General features: G+C 42.8%; 1 protein-coding gene across 2 annotated transcripts in view; it reads right to left on the bottom strand.

Annotated features, from left to right (window-relative positions):
* The window catches only part of LOC122561991 (importin subunit alpha-4-like), a 121,912-nt gene that overhangs the window by 24,175 nt on the left and 81,893 nt on the right, over positions 1-15,844 (bottom strand). For both annotated transcript variants that reach the window (XM_043714347.1, XM_043714348.1), the window contains one exon: positions 1,114-1,242. In XM_043714347.1, coding sequence (XP_043570282.1) covers positions 1,114-1,242 — 129 coding nt within the window. The remainder of the gene's footprint in view (positions 1-1,113; positions 1,243-15,844) is intronic.

Below are 15,844 nucleotides of genomic sequence, written 5' to 3'. Positions count from 1 at the left end.
TGTGGAACCTTATCAAAGGCTTTACTGAAGTCCATGTATACCATGTCAATTGCCTTACCCTCATCTACATGCTTGGTCACCTTCTCAAAAAACTCAATGAGGTTTGTGAGATGTGACCTGCCCTTGACGAAACCATGTTGACTATCTGAAATCAAATTGTTGCTTGCTAGATGATTATAAATCTTATCTCTTATAATCCTTTCCAAAATCTTTCCTACAACAGAAGTAAGGCTCACTATTCTATAATTACCTGGGTCATCTCTGCTGCCCTTCTTGAACAATGGCACAACATTTGCAATACCCCAGTCCTCAGGCACTAAATCTGTAGACAATGATGACTCAAATATCAAAGCCAACAGCTCTGCTTCTCCTCCCTAGCTTCCCAGAGAATCCTCAGATAAATCCCATCCGGTCCAGGGGGCTTGTCTACTTAACAACAAACTTAGTCCCCTGTATCAAATGGTCTCTCGCTTGGCAGAGTCTTGGGTTTTGACTCATTGGGGTTCCTGTAATCTAATCTAATCTACCAACCTATTCAATTTGCCTGGCTACCTTCAAAGAATTATGCACTTAAAGCCCAAGTGTCCCTCTCCCTTCTCAAAGTTGTACCATTGAGCCTGTATTGTCTCTTCATGTTTCTCCTAACAAAATGTATTACCTCACATTTTCTCACAAATGGCAACTGTGTCTTCACTTTAGAGTAAAACAAACTTTTAGACAAATATTTAGCGCTAACTCTGAATTGGGTAAGGTACTTTCAATCAGATTAACACCAAAGCTGTTGAAACAGTTTGAGGGAAATTGAGGGAGAGGAATCTTCCTGAGTTCCTACTTGTAATCCAAAAACTCCAACTGGCAAGTAAATTGGTCCAAATAACCAAGAAGAATTGGATTAGACTCTGCAGAAATTCTCTGTCATAAAATCAGCAAGTCCCAGGGCAGTTGTGGTGGTGGTGGCAGGGTGCAGCATTGCCCACCGCACCCAAAGAGATAGAGTGTGGGCACAGGGGCCAGTTCTGGGGGCCAAGGGAGGGCATGGAGGGGCCAGTCCTGGGGGCTGGAGATGTGGAACAAGCTATCAGTGTATCTACAAAGTAACTAGTAGTGTGTTACCTTATTGATCTTTTCCTTTGGGTGAGTGAGAAGGTTTGGGAAGTGGGAGAGTACATCACAATTCAATATGATCTGCGTCTGCTCATCAGTGCCGGTTACGATATTACCCACAGCTCTCAGTGCAGCTGTCTGTGTAAAAAAGAGATACAAACATTTCACACACATCAAACTGTGCTGGGCACCAAAACTATTACATTGTGTGTCACAGCTTAATAACCTTAGTGATGTGAACATTAGAATTGTAAAGAATAGGTTGTTTGGTCCCTTTAGCCTGCTCTGCTTTTCGGTGAGATCATATCAGGTTTGATTGTGGCCTCAACTCCACATTCCTATCTACTTCTGCTAACCTGCAACTCTCGTGTTGATCAAGAATCAATCTACTGCTGCCTTTAAAATATTCAATCACTGCCTGCACCATTGTCTGACGATGAATCCTGCAGACTCAAAATCCTCAGAGAAAATGTTTCTTCTCATCTCCAATAAGACAATTGTTAAACTAATTCTATTTATTCCCATAAGAGGAAATGCTTTCATCATTAACTCTGTTAAGTCCACTCAGGGATGTTATATGTTTCAATAAAATCATGTCTCATTCTTTTAAACTGCAATATATATCGGCCCAGCATGTCCAATCTTTCCTCATGAGATAAGCCCTGCTTCAACTCAGCCATCCGCTGAGCGAATCTTCTTTCAACAGTCATATCTTTAATGTAAAGGAGACCAAAAGCATACACAGTACGCCAGATTCAGTCTGACAACGCCCTGCTGACTGTAGCAATACGTCTCGACTTTTATATTTATATTATATTTTAGATTTCATTCCTCTTGTAATAAACAACAATATTTAATTTGCCTTTATTACGATTCAAGCTGATGGTAACGCTACAAACATACAATCATGCTAACAAAGGAACAAGAGTAAGCCATTCAGTCCTTTCAGCCTGCTCCACCAATCAATAGATTAGAGTTGATCTTTTTCTGCAAGGTGTTATGGACTAGGCCACTGAAAACATTCTTAAGCAGGCAGCCCAGACCATAACTTTGCAATTTGTTTCGGTAAGTGTACCATGAAAATTACCTGGATTAAGTTAGCAAGGTTGACTACCAGGTTAAAACAGACAAAACATTTATTCACAATATTACACAATGAAACACGAAAAACAGAATAAAGAATCCCTACAGAACTCAGTCTATCCAAACTAGACTTAAGTATGCTGTTCCAAATATAAGCAAACCCCCTTTAAAACACAGTACCAAAAAAAAGGGTCAGATGCTTACAGGTTGAAGTTAGAAGGGCAGAAGAGAGAGTTTCCACACAGCTCACTGTTGAACTCCCTACCAGTTCTGGACTAAACTAAATGCTCAGCTAGAGAGCTGGTCACTCCCCTTTCATTCTACAGGTCACTTCTAAAACATGACCACTTTGGCCTGAAGTCTTATCTGTTTACATTTAAACAAAAGACCACTCAGAATCCTTTTCATCTCTGTACCAACCAGTCTGATCGGAGCCCGGCCTGGTTTATTACTCCTCTGAAAAAGTCAAGGACAGAGTATCCTTGAGCCAAGGAACAGCTTTTAGAAATAAAAAGGACTAGCTCTGTGACAACCCTCTCTGTAGCTGTAACACCATATTCTGCATTCTGTTCCATTACCCGAATGTACTTATATAAGGTATGATTTGTCTGGTTAGCATGCAGTGCAATGCTTCTCACTGTATTTCAGTACATGTGACAATAATAAATCAAATCAAATAAAAAATTATGGCTGATCTGATTTTAATCTCAATTCCACGTCCCTAAATATCCACGATAATCTTTCACACCCATAATATTCAAGTATTTATCTACAACAGAAACAGAAATAGCTGCAGAAACTTAGCTGGTCTGGAAGCAACTGTGGAGAAATAGCAGAGTTAAGGTTCTGAAGAAGGTTCACTGGACCTGAAACGTTCACACTGCTTTATCTGCACAGATGCTGCTAGGCCTACTGGGTTTCTCCAGCACTTTCTGTTTTTGTTTCAGATTTCCAGCATCCACAGTTCTTTGTTTTTGTTAAGAATCTATCCACTTTTTGAATTAAAAATATTCAAAGATTTTGCATCCACTGTCTTTTGAGGAAATGAATTCCAAAGACTCAACCCTCAGAAAAAAAAGGTTTCCTCATCCCTGTTTTAAATGGGCACCCCCTTATTTAGTAAGATAGTAAGTACCAAAAGCTTTCATGTACTTACCCCCATACTCCGGATTCCAGCTTCCTCATTTCCCCTCCCCCCACCTTATCTCAGTCCCAACCCTCGGACTTAGCACCGCCTTCTTGACCTGCAATCTTCTCCGCCCCCACCCCCTCTCCGGACTATCACCCTCACCTTAACCTCCTTCCACCTATCGCATTCCCCACGCCCCTCCTCCAAGTCCCTCCGCCCTACCTTTTATCTTAGCCTGCTTGGCACACCCTCCTCATTCCTGAAGGGCTTATGCCCGAAACGTTGATTCTCCTGCTCCTTTGATGCTGCCTGACCTGCTGTGTTTTTCCAGCAACACATTTTTATGTAAAGGATTGAAGTGGAAAGGATTTTTCCTCACATGGGGCAATCCGGAACAAGAGGTCACAGTTTTGGGGTAAAGGATAGCAGATTTAGAACAGAGATGAGGAGGAATTACATAGTAACATTCAGCCCTCAACCCTGTTCCATGGTTGATCTGTAGCCTAACTCAACATACCTGCCTTTGGCCCACATTCCTTCATACCTTTGCTTAATAAACAATTAGCTATCTCAGGTTTAAAATTAACAACTGATCCAGCATCAATTAACGTCTCTCCTGAATAGTCTAGCCCTAATTTTAGACTATGTCCCTAGTTCTAGAATCTCCAACCAATGGAAATAGTTTATCTTTATCTACCTGCCTTTTCTCACTGATATCTTGAATACTTCAAACACATCACCTTTAACCTTCTAAAATCTAGACAAAATAGGCCTCATTTGTTTAAACTCTCCTTGTAACTTAACCTCTTATGTCCACATATCATTCTTATAAACCTACATTGCACTCCTTCCAAGGCCAATATATCCTTCCTAAGGTGTGGTGCCTAGATCTTCTCTCAGTATTCCAAGAGGGATCTAACCAGGGTTCTGTATAACTGCAGCATAACTTCAGTATCCTTATACTCCAAATATAAAGGCCAGTATTCCATTAGTTTTCTTGATTATTTTCAGGGCTTGTTCATGGCATTATAAAGATCTATGCAACTGAGCCCCCAAGTCTCTTTGCTCATCCACTGTATCCAACTTCATACCAACTAGAAAGTACCCTGGTTTATCCTTTGTTGGTCCAAGATGGATAACCTCACACTTGTTTGCAATGAACTCCATCTGACATAGTTTTGTCCATGCACTTACTCTATCAACATATCTTCATAATTTTATACTATCATCTACACAGTATATACAATGCTGCCTAACTTTGTGACATCAGATATGAATATATAACTTTCTTTACCAATATCATTAAACCCCTATAGTGTAGAAACAGGCCATTCAGCCCAACAAGTCCATGCCTACCCTCTCTGAAGAGCATCCCACCCAGACCCACTTCTCTACCCCTGTAACTCTGTATTTCCCATGGCTAATGCACCTAACCTACACATGCCTGAGCATATGGGTAATTTAGCATGGGCAATCCACCTAATTTGCATAAATTTGGATTGTGGGAGGAAACGGGGTTACCCGGAGGAAACCCACATAGATGTGGGTAGAATAAGGCCATAAGAGTAGGAGCAGAAATTAGACCATTGAGTTTCTCAGCCCCAATCTCCTGTTTTCTCCCCAAAATACTTCATCCCCTTGACAATCAACAACTTATCTGTCTCCGTCTTAAATACACTCAATGACCTAGCCTCCACAGCCTTCTATGGCAGTGAATTCCATCGATTCATCACTCTCTGAAAAAGTTTCTCCTTATCTCTGTTCTAAAAAGTCTTGTCTTTACTCTAAGGCTATGCCATCAGGGCTATAGTCTCTCCTACCAATGGAAACATGTTCCGAACATTCACTCTGTCCAGGCCTTTCAGCATTCTGTAAGCTTCATTCAGATCCTTCTGAGCTCCACCGAGTAGAGACCCAAAGTCCTCAAACGTTCCTCATATTTTAAGCTTTTAATTCCTGGGACCATTCTCATGAACCTCCTCTGAACATACTCCAGGGCCAGTACATTATTCAGTCGCCTGAGGCTGGAATTGAACCCGGGTCTCAGGCGCTGTGAGGCAGCAGTGCTAACCACTGAGATATGGGGCCCAAAACTGGACACAATACTCCAAATGTGGTCTGAATGTGCAAACTCCACACAGACAGTCGCCTGAGGGTAAGGTGGAACCCAGATCCCTGGCCCTGTGAGGCAGCAGTGCAAACCACTGAGCAATCATGCCAAATAAGGTATTTTCTGATCAATCTGTTGAGGAATGCTATTACACACCTCTGGACTTGAACCTGGGCCTCCTGGCTCAAAGGTAGGGGCACTACTACTGCACCATAAGAGCCTTCAAGTTTTTAATAAATAATGTGAAATATTTGAGCCCCTAACACACATCCATGTGGGACACCAATTTGAGTACCTACCCACTATAACAACTTTTTGTTGCCTGCCACTCAACCAATTTCCATGTCATTAATTTGCCCACAATTCCATTGGTTTCTACCTTAGATAACGGTCTCTTATGTGGAACTTTATCAAATTACTTCTGGAAGTCCATATAAACAACTTAGAACAATTAGGGGGTATTTACAGAAACATACAGTCAAAGAGTCATACAGCATGTAAACAGATATTTCAGTCGAACCAGTCCATTCTGAACATAATTCCAAACTAAACTAATCCCACCTGCTTGCTCCTGGCCTACAACCCTCCAAACTTCTCCTATTTATGTAACTACCCAAATGTCTTCTAAATGCTGTCACTGTACCTGTACCCACCACCTCCTCAGGAAGTTCATTCCACACACGAGACATTCTCTGTGTAAAAGATTTGCCACATGTCTTTTTTAAATCTTTCTCCTCTGACCTTAAAAATGTGCCCTGTAGCCGTGAAATCCCTCATCCTAGGGAAAAGACAACTAATATTAACACTATCTATACCTCTCATTATTTTATAAACTTTTATCAGGTTGCCTCCTACATTCCAGTGAAAAATGTCCCAGCCTATCCAGCCTTCTTTTATAATTCAAACCTTCCATACCTGGCAACATCCTGGTAAATCTCTTCTGAACTCTCTCCAGCTTGGATAATATCCTTTCTGGAACAGGGCAACCAGAACTGGATACGTTTTCCAAGAAGAGGCCCCACCAATGTCCTGTACAACCTCAACAAGACTTCCCAATTCCTACACGCAAAGGATTAAGCAATGAAGACAAGCCTGCCAAACTCCTTTTTAACCACCCTGTGTATATGTGACACAAACTTTAAAGACGTGTCTACCTGCTAGCCTAGGTCCCTCTGTTCTACAAGGCTGAAACTTTATTGCTGGAACAGCACAGCAGGTCAGGCAGCATCTAGGGAACAGAAGATTCGACGTTTCGGGCACATGCCCTTCTTCAGGAATGAGGGCACATGCCCTTCTCATTCCTGAAGAAGGGCATGTGCCCGAAACGTCGAATCTTCTGTTCCCTAGATGCTGCCTGACCTGCTGTGCTGTTCCAGCAATAAAGTTTCAGCTTTGATCTCCAGCGTCTGCAGACCTCACTTTCTCCCCTCTGTTCTACAACACTACCTAAGGCCCTACCATTAATTGTATAAGCCCTACCATTGTTTGATGTACCAAAATACTATATCTCATATTTATCAAGATTGAACTCCATCTGCCATTTTCAGTCCATTGATCCATTTGATTAAGATCCCTTTGTAATCTTAGAATTCTTCACTGTCTATTATGTCACCAATTTTGGTGTGGTCCACAAACTTACTAACCATGCCTTCTACATTCTCATCCAAATTTTTTATATAAATGACAAACACAAGAGGACCCCCTTCTATCCCCTTCTACAGTTCCAAAAACTAATTTATGAAGAGAATAGATGAGATAGAAGCAGAGAGGTTGTTTCTATTGGTGGGTCAAACTAGATTTAGGACTGAGTTGAGGAGAACCTTCTTCAACCAAAGGGTTGTGAATCTGTGGAAGTCCCTACCCAGTGAACCTCGTTGAACGTTTTTAGGGCAAAGATAGATTTTTGAACAGTAAAGGAATTAAAGGTTATGGTGAGCGACTGGGCAAGTGAAGCTGAGTCTACAAAAAGATCAGCCATGAGGGACAGCATGGTGGCTCTGTGGTTAGCACTGCTGCCTCACAGTGCCAGGGAGCCGGGTTCGAGTCCCTGTGCGGGCAACTCTCTGTGTGGAGTTTGCATATCCGCCCCATGTCTGCATGGGTTTCCTCCCATAATCCAAAGATGTGCAGGCCAGGTGAATTGGCCATGCTAAATTGCCCATAGTATTAGGTGGTTTTGTCAGGGGTAATTATAGGGTAGGGGAATGGGTCTGGGTGGGTTACTCTTCGGAGGGTCGGTTTGGGCTAAAGGGCCTGTTTCCATACTGTAGGGAATCTAATCTATTCTTTTTTAATTCAATCTACATTGAACTAAATCTTGTTATGATCACTACCTGATACACGTTCATGCACAATTAGGTCACGAATTAAATTGGTTCACTACTCATCACTAAACCTAATATGGCAGTACAGGCTCCTCCGGCCAGATGGTTTACTTTTGCTCTTATTTTTATGTTCTTACATCCATAGATATTCCCCTGGCCATTACCTTAGTCACCTCTTCAAAAAGAAGTTTCATAACATTTGTCAGGCAAATCTACCAGTCATGAAACTATGCTGGTTCTCTCTGATTAACTGAAAATTTTTGAGGTGTTCAGTTACCCTGTCCTTGATAATAGATTTCACCAATTTCCAAACGTTAGGCTAACTGGTCTGTAATTCCCCAGTCTTCCTATTTTGCCCTGCTTAAAAAGCGAGTAAATGGTCCTATTTTCTATTCCAGAGGGATAATTTCTGCAGCTAGGGAACTCAAAGATTATCATTAGGGCAGATGCAATATGCCCCCAACCACCAACCTCCCCTGCCCCCCCCCCCCCCCTTCCTTGAACACCCGGAGATGGAAACTGTCAGGTTCTGGGGATAAGTCAATCTCTACTTCAATTAATTTCCTCAATATCTATGCTTTGCTTATGTTAATTTATTCATTTCCTGTCCCTAACCCACTACTAATTTTCTTGGATCTTTCAGCAGGCTGGAAATTCTACAGTAAATACTGAGGCAAAGTAATTATCCAACTTGTCTGCCATTTCCACATAGTCATTGACAATATCCGTCAGTCTTTAGTGAATCAACATTGGCCCTGACCACATTTATTCTTATTGATTTTGATGTCCCTTACAAGTTGCCTTTCATAATCCCTTTCAGTAGCTCTTATAAGCTACTTTGTGGCCCTTTGCTTGTCTTTCTATCTTTCCCATTTGGCAGGTTCAATCATTATTTTTTGCATTTTGCAAGCTCTTTTTTAAAAATTTTATACTGCGCCTTATTTCTTTAGGGTCCATGCCTTTTTTTTCTGTTCCCTATCAGGGGTATAAACTGGTTTTGTGCTGTTTAAATTCTTCTTTAAACATGCTTCATTGTTCTTCAATTGTTTTACCCACGAGCAGAATTTCCTAGTTTACAATGGACAGTCTGTATCTCATCTCATCTCATCAAAGTCAGTCTTCCCTAAATTTAAAATACGAGTAGCTGATTTGTGCTTTTTGCTTTCAAACGCAGCATTGAACTCAATCATGTTATGATGAATATTTGATATATGTTCATGCACAATTAGGTTACGAATTAAATCGGTTCACTAATCATCGCTTAATCTAATATTGCTTGTCCCTTGTTGTATCCAGAACATCTTGCTGTAGGAAACTGTCCCAGACACCCTCCAGAATTCACTACCTTTCTGCGTTTGTCTGCCTCTCCTAATCTATGTTATCTTTGCCATTTTCCCTGTGCATTCCGTAAATCTTATAACCTAGTATATTTGGTTTTCAGTCCCAACCATCTTGCAGCCATGTCTCAATACTGGCTACAATATTATAATTTCCCTCAAGAGGAGGCAATAGCTTGGTGGTATTATTGCTGGGTTGTTAATCCAGACACCTAGGAATTGTTCTGGGGACCTGGGTTTGAATCCCGCCATGGCAGATGGTGGAATTTGAATTCAATAAATATCTGGAATTAAGAGTTTAATGATGACCGTGCACTCATTGTCGGGAAAAACCCATCTGGTTCACTAATGTCTTTAGGGAAGAAAACTGCCATCTTTACCTGGTCTGGCCTACACGTGACTCCAGACCCACAACAACGTAGTTGACTCTTAACTGCCCTTTGGGCAATTAGGGATGAGGAATAAATGCTGGCCTAGCCAGCGACGCCCTCATCCCGTGAATGAATAAAAAATAAATTTGAATTTGAGCCTGCAGTTCACTTTATTTAATCCTTACACTCCATGCATTGTATGTAAAACTTTTGTTGTGGTTCTGTTCGCCGAGCTGGAAGTTTTTGTTGCAAACGTTTCGTCCCCTGGCTAGGCGACATCATCAGTGCTTGGGAGCCTCCTGCGAAGCGCTTCTTTGATGTTTCCTCTGGTGTTTATAATGGTCTGTCCCTGCCGCTTCCGGTTGTCAGTTTCAGCTGTCCGCTGTAGTGGTTGGTATATTGGGTCCAGGTCGATGTGTTTGTTGATGGAGTTTGTGGATGAATGCCATGCCTCTAGGAATTCCCTGGCTGTTCTCTGTCTGGCTTGCCCTATGATAGTAGTGTTGTCCCAGTCGAATTCATGTTGCTTATTGTCTGCGTGTGTGGCTACTAAGGATAGCTGGTCGTGTCGTTTCGTGGCTAGTTGATGTTCATGTATGCGGATTGTTAGCTGTCTTCCTGTTTGTCCTATATAGTGTTTAGTGCAGTCCTTGCATGGTATTTTGTACACTACATTCGTCTTGCTCATGCTGGGTATCGGGTCCTTCGTTTTGGTGAGTTGTTGTCTGAGCGTGGCTGTTGGTTTGTGTGCCGTTATGAGTCCTAGTGGTCGCAGCAGTCTGGTTGTCAGTTCCGAGATGCTCCTGATGTATGGTAGTGTGGCTAGTCCTTTTGGTTGTGGTATGTCCTCGTTCCGTGGTCTTTCTCTTAGGCATCTGCTGATGAAGTTGCGCGGGTATCCGTTTTTGGCGAACAGAACCACAACAACGAGCACCCGAGCTACAAATCTTCGCACAAACTTTGAATGTAAAACTTTTATTTGGACCAGTACACTTGAACCTGTCCCTCAGCATTGGTGCTTTATTCATCTGCTCATTTTCTCTTTTTCTGATTTAATCAATACACTAGTTTTGCCATTACCTGGTGGGCCTGAAGTAGGATCGCTGATTGTTTCTCACAAAGGGTCACGAACTCTGTAAATACATTGTTCCAAAGTGCGATGGACTTTGAGTAAATTTGTGGAGATGGATAGATGTTTAATTAAAGTCATACAGCATGGAAAGAGACTCTTTGGTCCAACTCATCCATGACAAGCAGACAACCTAAATTAATATAGTCCCATTTGCCAGATTTGCCCCATATCCCTCTATTCCCTTATTCATATACCCATGCTTGAATATTGTAATTGTACCAGCTCCACCACTACATATACACACCACTCTCTGCATGAAAAGGTTGCCCTTTAGGTCCCTTTTTAATTCAGAAAGTAAGGGGGGAAGCGATACAGGGAAACCTGTCTATCTGGATACAGAATTAGCTGGCCCATAGAAGACAAAGGTGGTTGATGGAAAGTTTTCAGCCTGGAGTTGGTGACCAGTGGTGTTCCACAGGGATCGGTTCTGGGACCTCTGCACTCTCTGATTTTTATAAATGACTTGGATGAGGAAGTGAAAAGGTGGGTCAGTAAGTTGGCTGATGACACGAAGCTAGGTGGAGTTGTGGGTAGTATTAAGGGCTGTGGTAGGTTGCAACAGGACATTGACAGGATGCAAAACTGGGCTGATTAGTGGCAGATGGAGCTCAACCTGGAAAAGTGTGATGTTGTTCACTTTGGAAGGTCGAATTTGAATGCAGAATACAGGGTTAAAGGCAGGATTTTTGGCAGCGTGGAAGACAGAAGGATCCTGGGGTTCATGTCCAAGACCCCTCAAAATTGCCACCCAGGTTGATAGGATTCATAAGAAGGCATATGGTGTGTTAGCTTTTATTATCAGGAGGATTGAGTTTAAGAGCCGCAAGGTTATGCTGAAGCTCTGGAGAGCCCTGGTTAGATCACACTTGGAATATTGTTTTCAGTTCTGGATGCCTCATTGTAGGAAGAATGTGGAAGCTTTCAAGAGGGTGCACAGAGATTTACTAGGATGCTGCCTGGTCTGGACAGCAATTCTTATTAAGAAACGTTGAGTGAGCTAGGGTTTTTCTCATTGGAGTTAAGAAGGATGAGAGACGACTTGAGATGTTGAAAGGCATAGAGTGGATAGCCAGAGATTTTTTTCCCATGGCGGAAATGTCTATCATGAGGGGGCATAATTTTAAGGTGACTGGAGGGAAGTTTAGGGGTGATGTCAAAAATAGGTTCTTTACTCAGAGTGGTGGGTGCATGGAATGCAATGCCAGCAGTGGTAGTAGAGTCCGATACATTTTGGGCATTTAAGTGACTTTTGGATAGGCACATGGAAAATAGTACAATGAAGGACATGTAGGTTAGTCTGATCTTAGAATACAGTAAAAGGCCAGCACAATAACGAGGGCCAAAGGGCCTGTCTGTACTGTACTGTTCTACGTTCTAAATCTTTCCTCTCTCACTTGAAACCTACTCCCTCTAGTTTTGGATTCCCCCATTCTGGGGAAAATACTTTCGCTATTCACCCTATCCATGCCCCTCTTGATTTTACAAACCTCTATAAGGTCACCCCTCAGCCTCCAACGCTCTAAGGAATATAGCCCCAGCCCCAGCCCCTCCCTATAGGTCAAAGCCTCCAACCCCACAAATTCACTCAAAGTCCATCGCACTTTGGAACAATGTATTTACAGAGTTCGTGACTCTTTGTGAGAAACAATCAGCGATCCTACTTCAGGCCCACCAGGTAATATCCTTGTAAATCTTTTCTGAACCCTTTCAAGTTTATGGGGGGTGGGAACCAGAGCTACATATCTGAGAGGGGGATAGTTGTAGATGGGGCAGTGACAGGATGTAGTGAATCTATCAGGAAGAATTTTCACGTGATGAAACAAAGGGATCGGTTAAAGTGTGTCTGCTTTAACGCAAGGAGTGGCAGAAATAAGAATGATGAATTCAGAGCATGGATCAGTACTTGGGATTATGATGGTGTTGCCACATCGAACACGTGGGTTTCACAGGGGCAGGAATGGTTGCTAGATGTTCCAGGATTTAGAATATTGAACAGGGAGGGTGGAAAAAGAGAAGGGGGTGTAGCATTGCTAATCAGAGAGTGCATCACAGCTACAGAAATGAAGGTTCTCAAGGAAGGTTATCAAGAAAGTCTGGGTGGAAATTAGGAACAGCGGGGAGCAGCCACTTCATTGGGGGTTTTCTACAGACCCCTATAGCAGGAGGGAGATTGAAGAACTCATAGGCTGGCAGATTTGGGAAAAATGCAGATGCAACAGAGTTGTTGTTATGGGTGACTTCAACTTTCCCAATATTGACTGGAACCTCCTTAGTGCAGATGGTTTGGATGGAGCCGTTTCTGTCAAGTGTGTTCAGGAGGGTTTCCTTACTCAGTATGGTGACAGGCGACGAGGGGAGAGGCCATATTGCATTTGGTGCTTGGCAATGAGCCAGAACAGGTTTCAGATCTCGTGTTGGGGGAACACTTTGGTGACCACAATTGCCTCACATTTACCACAGCCTTGGAGTGGGAAAGGAGCAGTTACCAAGGGAAGATATTTATTTGGGGAAAAGGAAATAATGACACTATCAGACAGGAGCTGGGAAGTACAGACTTGGAGCAATTGTTCCACAGAAAGGGCACAACAGACATGTGCAGACTGTTTAAGAAGCTGTTGTTGCGGGTGATGCACAAATTTGTTCCTCTGAGTTAGGCAAGAAGGGATAAGATTAAGGAGCCTTGGATGATGAGAACAGAGGAGCTTCTCATCAAAAGGAAGGAGGCAGTTTTCGGAAGGTGGAGGAAGCAAGGATCTAGCACAGCTTTAGAGGATTACAGGCTTACTAGAAAGGAGCTCAGAAATGGACTGAGGAGAGCCAGGAGGGTGCACGAAAAGGCTTGGCAGGAAGGATTAGGGAGAACCCAAAGGCATTTTACTCATACGTGAGGAATAAGGGAATGCTCAGGGAAAAGGTAGGGCTGGTCAGGAATGGTGTCGAGAAATTGTGCGTAGAGTCTGAGCAGATAGGGGAAGCTCTAAATGAGCTTTTTACTTTGGTTTTCTCTAAGAAAAGGGACCTTATTGTGAATGAGAACTTTGAGGAGCCGGGAAACAGCCTTGAACAGATCAAGATTAATGAAGTTGATGTACTGGAAATTTTATAAGTCCCCAGAGACAGACCAGGTTTATCCTAGGTTGCTCCGGAAGCAAGAAGGAGGTTGCTAAGCCATTGGCGAAGATTTTTGCGTCCTCACTCTCCATGGGGGTCGTACCGGAGGATTGGAGGGAGACAAATGTTGTTCCTCTTTTCAAGAAGGGGAATAGGGAAATCCCTGGCAATTACAGACCAGTCAGTCTTACGTCCGTGGTTAGCAAGGTTTTGGAAAGAATTCTGAGGGATAGGATTTATGACTATTTGGAAAAGCATAGCGTGATTAAAAGCAGTCAGCATGGCCTTGTGAGGGGAAGGTCATGCCTCACAAATCTTACTGAGTTCTTTAAGGAGGTATAAGATAGGTCAATGAAGGTCGAGCAGTGGATGTAGTGTATATGGACTTAAGCAAAATATTTGATAAGGTTCCCCATGGTAGGTATGGGATTCAGGCAGATTTGGCTATCTGGATTCAGAATTGGTTAGCTGACAGAGGCAGAGAGTGGTTGTAGATGGAAAGTATTCTGCCTGGAGGTCAGTGGTGAGAGGGGTTCCGCAGGCTCTGTTCTTGGGACTCTGCTCTTTGTAGTTTTTATAAATGACTTGGATGAGGAGATTGAGGGGTGAGTTAGTAAATTTGCAGATGACACAAAGGTTGGAGGTGTCGTCGATAGTAGAGAGGGCTACTGCAGGCTGCAACGCAACATAGCCAGGATGCAGAGCTGGGCTGAGAAATGGCAAATGGTGTTCAACTTGGATAAATGTGAAGTGATGCATTTTGGAAGGTCAAACTTGAATGCGGAATATAGGATCAAAGACAGGATTCTTGGAAGTGTGGAGGAACAGAGGGATCTGGGTGTGCAAGTACATAGATCCCTCAAAGTTGCCACCCAAGTGGATAGGGTTGTTAAGAAAGCATATGGTGTTTTGGCTTTCATTAACAGGGGGATCGAGTTTAAGAGCCGCGAGGTTTTGCTACAGCTCTACAAGTCTCTGGTGAGGCCACACTTGGAATACTGTGTCCAGTTCTGGTCGCCCTACTATAGGAAAGATACGGACGCTTTGGTGAGGGTGCAAAGAAGTTTTACCAGGATGCTGCCTGGACTGGAGGACTTGCCTTATGAAGAGAGGCTGACTAAGCTCGGACTTTTCTCTCTGGAGAGGAGGAGGAAGAGAGGTGACTGAGGTATACAAGGATAGAGTTAATAGCCAGACTTTTCCCCGTGGCAGGACTGACTGCCTTGAGGGGTCATAGTTTAAACATATTAGGAGGAAGGTAGAGGAGACATCAGAGGTAGGTTCTTTAAGCAGAGTTACGAATGCATGGAATGCGTTGGCAGCGATGGTGGTGGAAGCAGAGTTATTAGGGACATTTAAGCGACTGTTGCACATGCACATGGACAGCAGTGAATTGAGGGGTGCATAGGTTAGGTTATTTTAGATTAGATTAGGAATAATCTTCGGCACAACATCGTGGGCTGAAGGGCCTGTTCTGTGCTGTACAGTTCTTTGTTCTATGTTTAACAACATCTTTCCTATAAGAAGGAAACCAAAATTGAACACAGTATTCCAAAAGTACCCTCACCAATATCTTGTGCAGCTGCAATATGACCTCGCAACTCTTATATTCAATGCACTGACCAATAAAGGTAAGCGTCCTAAACACCTTCTTCACCACCCTGTCTGCCTGCGATTCTGCTTTCAAGGAACTATGTCTCTTTGATTGGCAACACTCCCCAGGACCTTGCCATTAAGTACAAACATAGCATCTCACATTTATCTAAATCAAACTCCATCTGCCACTCCTCAACCCATCCGATCAAAGTCCTCTTGTACTCTGCGGTAACCTTTTTTGTTGTCCACCGTACCATCTATTTTGGTGTCATCTGCAAATTTACTAACCATACCTCCTATATTCACATCCAAATCATGTATATAATGTCAAAAAACAGTGGACCCAGAATTAGATGAAGGGTTAGTTGGGGAAAGTGAAGTTGAGGCCAAGATGAGTTCAGCCTTAATTGTATTAAGTGGAGGAGCCAGCTCATGGGGCTGAATTGTCTACTCCTGCTCCTCGCTCTTATGTTATAATTGAATGCGATTTGGACAAGCTGAGTAATTGGGTAAATGCTTAGCAGATACAGTACAAGGTGTAGCAAAC

Source organism: Chiloscyllium plagiosum, chromosome 24 (assembly GCF_004010195.1).
Source record: "Chiloscyllium plagiosum isolate BGI_BamShark_2017 chromosome 24, ASM401019v2, whole genome shotgun sequence".
Classification (NCBI taxonomy): Eukaryota; Metazoa; Chordata; class Chondrichthyes; order Orectolobiformes; family Hemiscylliidae; genus Chiloscyllium; species Chiloscyllium plagiosum.
This window is presented reverse-complemented; position numbering and strand designations above follow the sequence as displayed.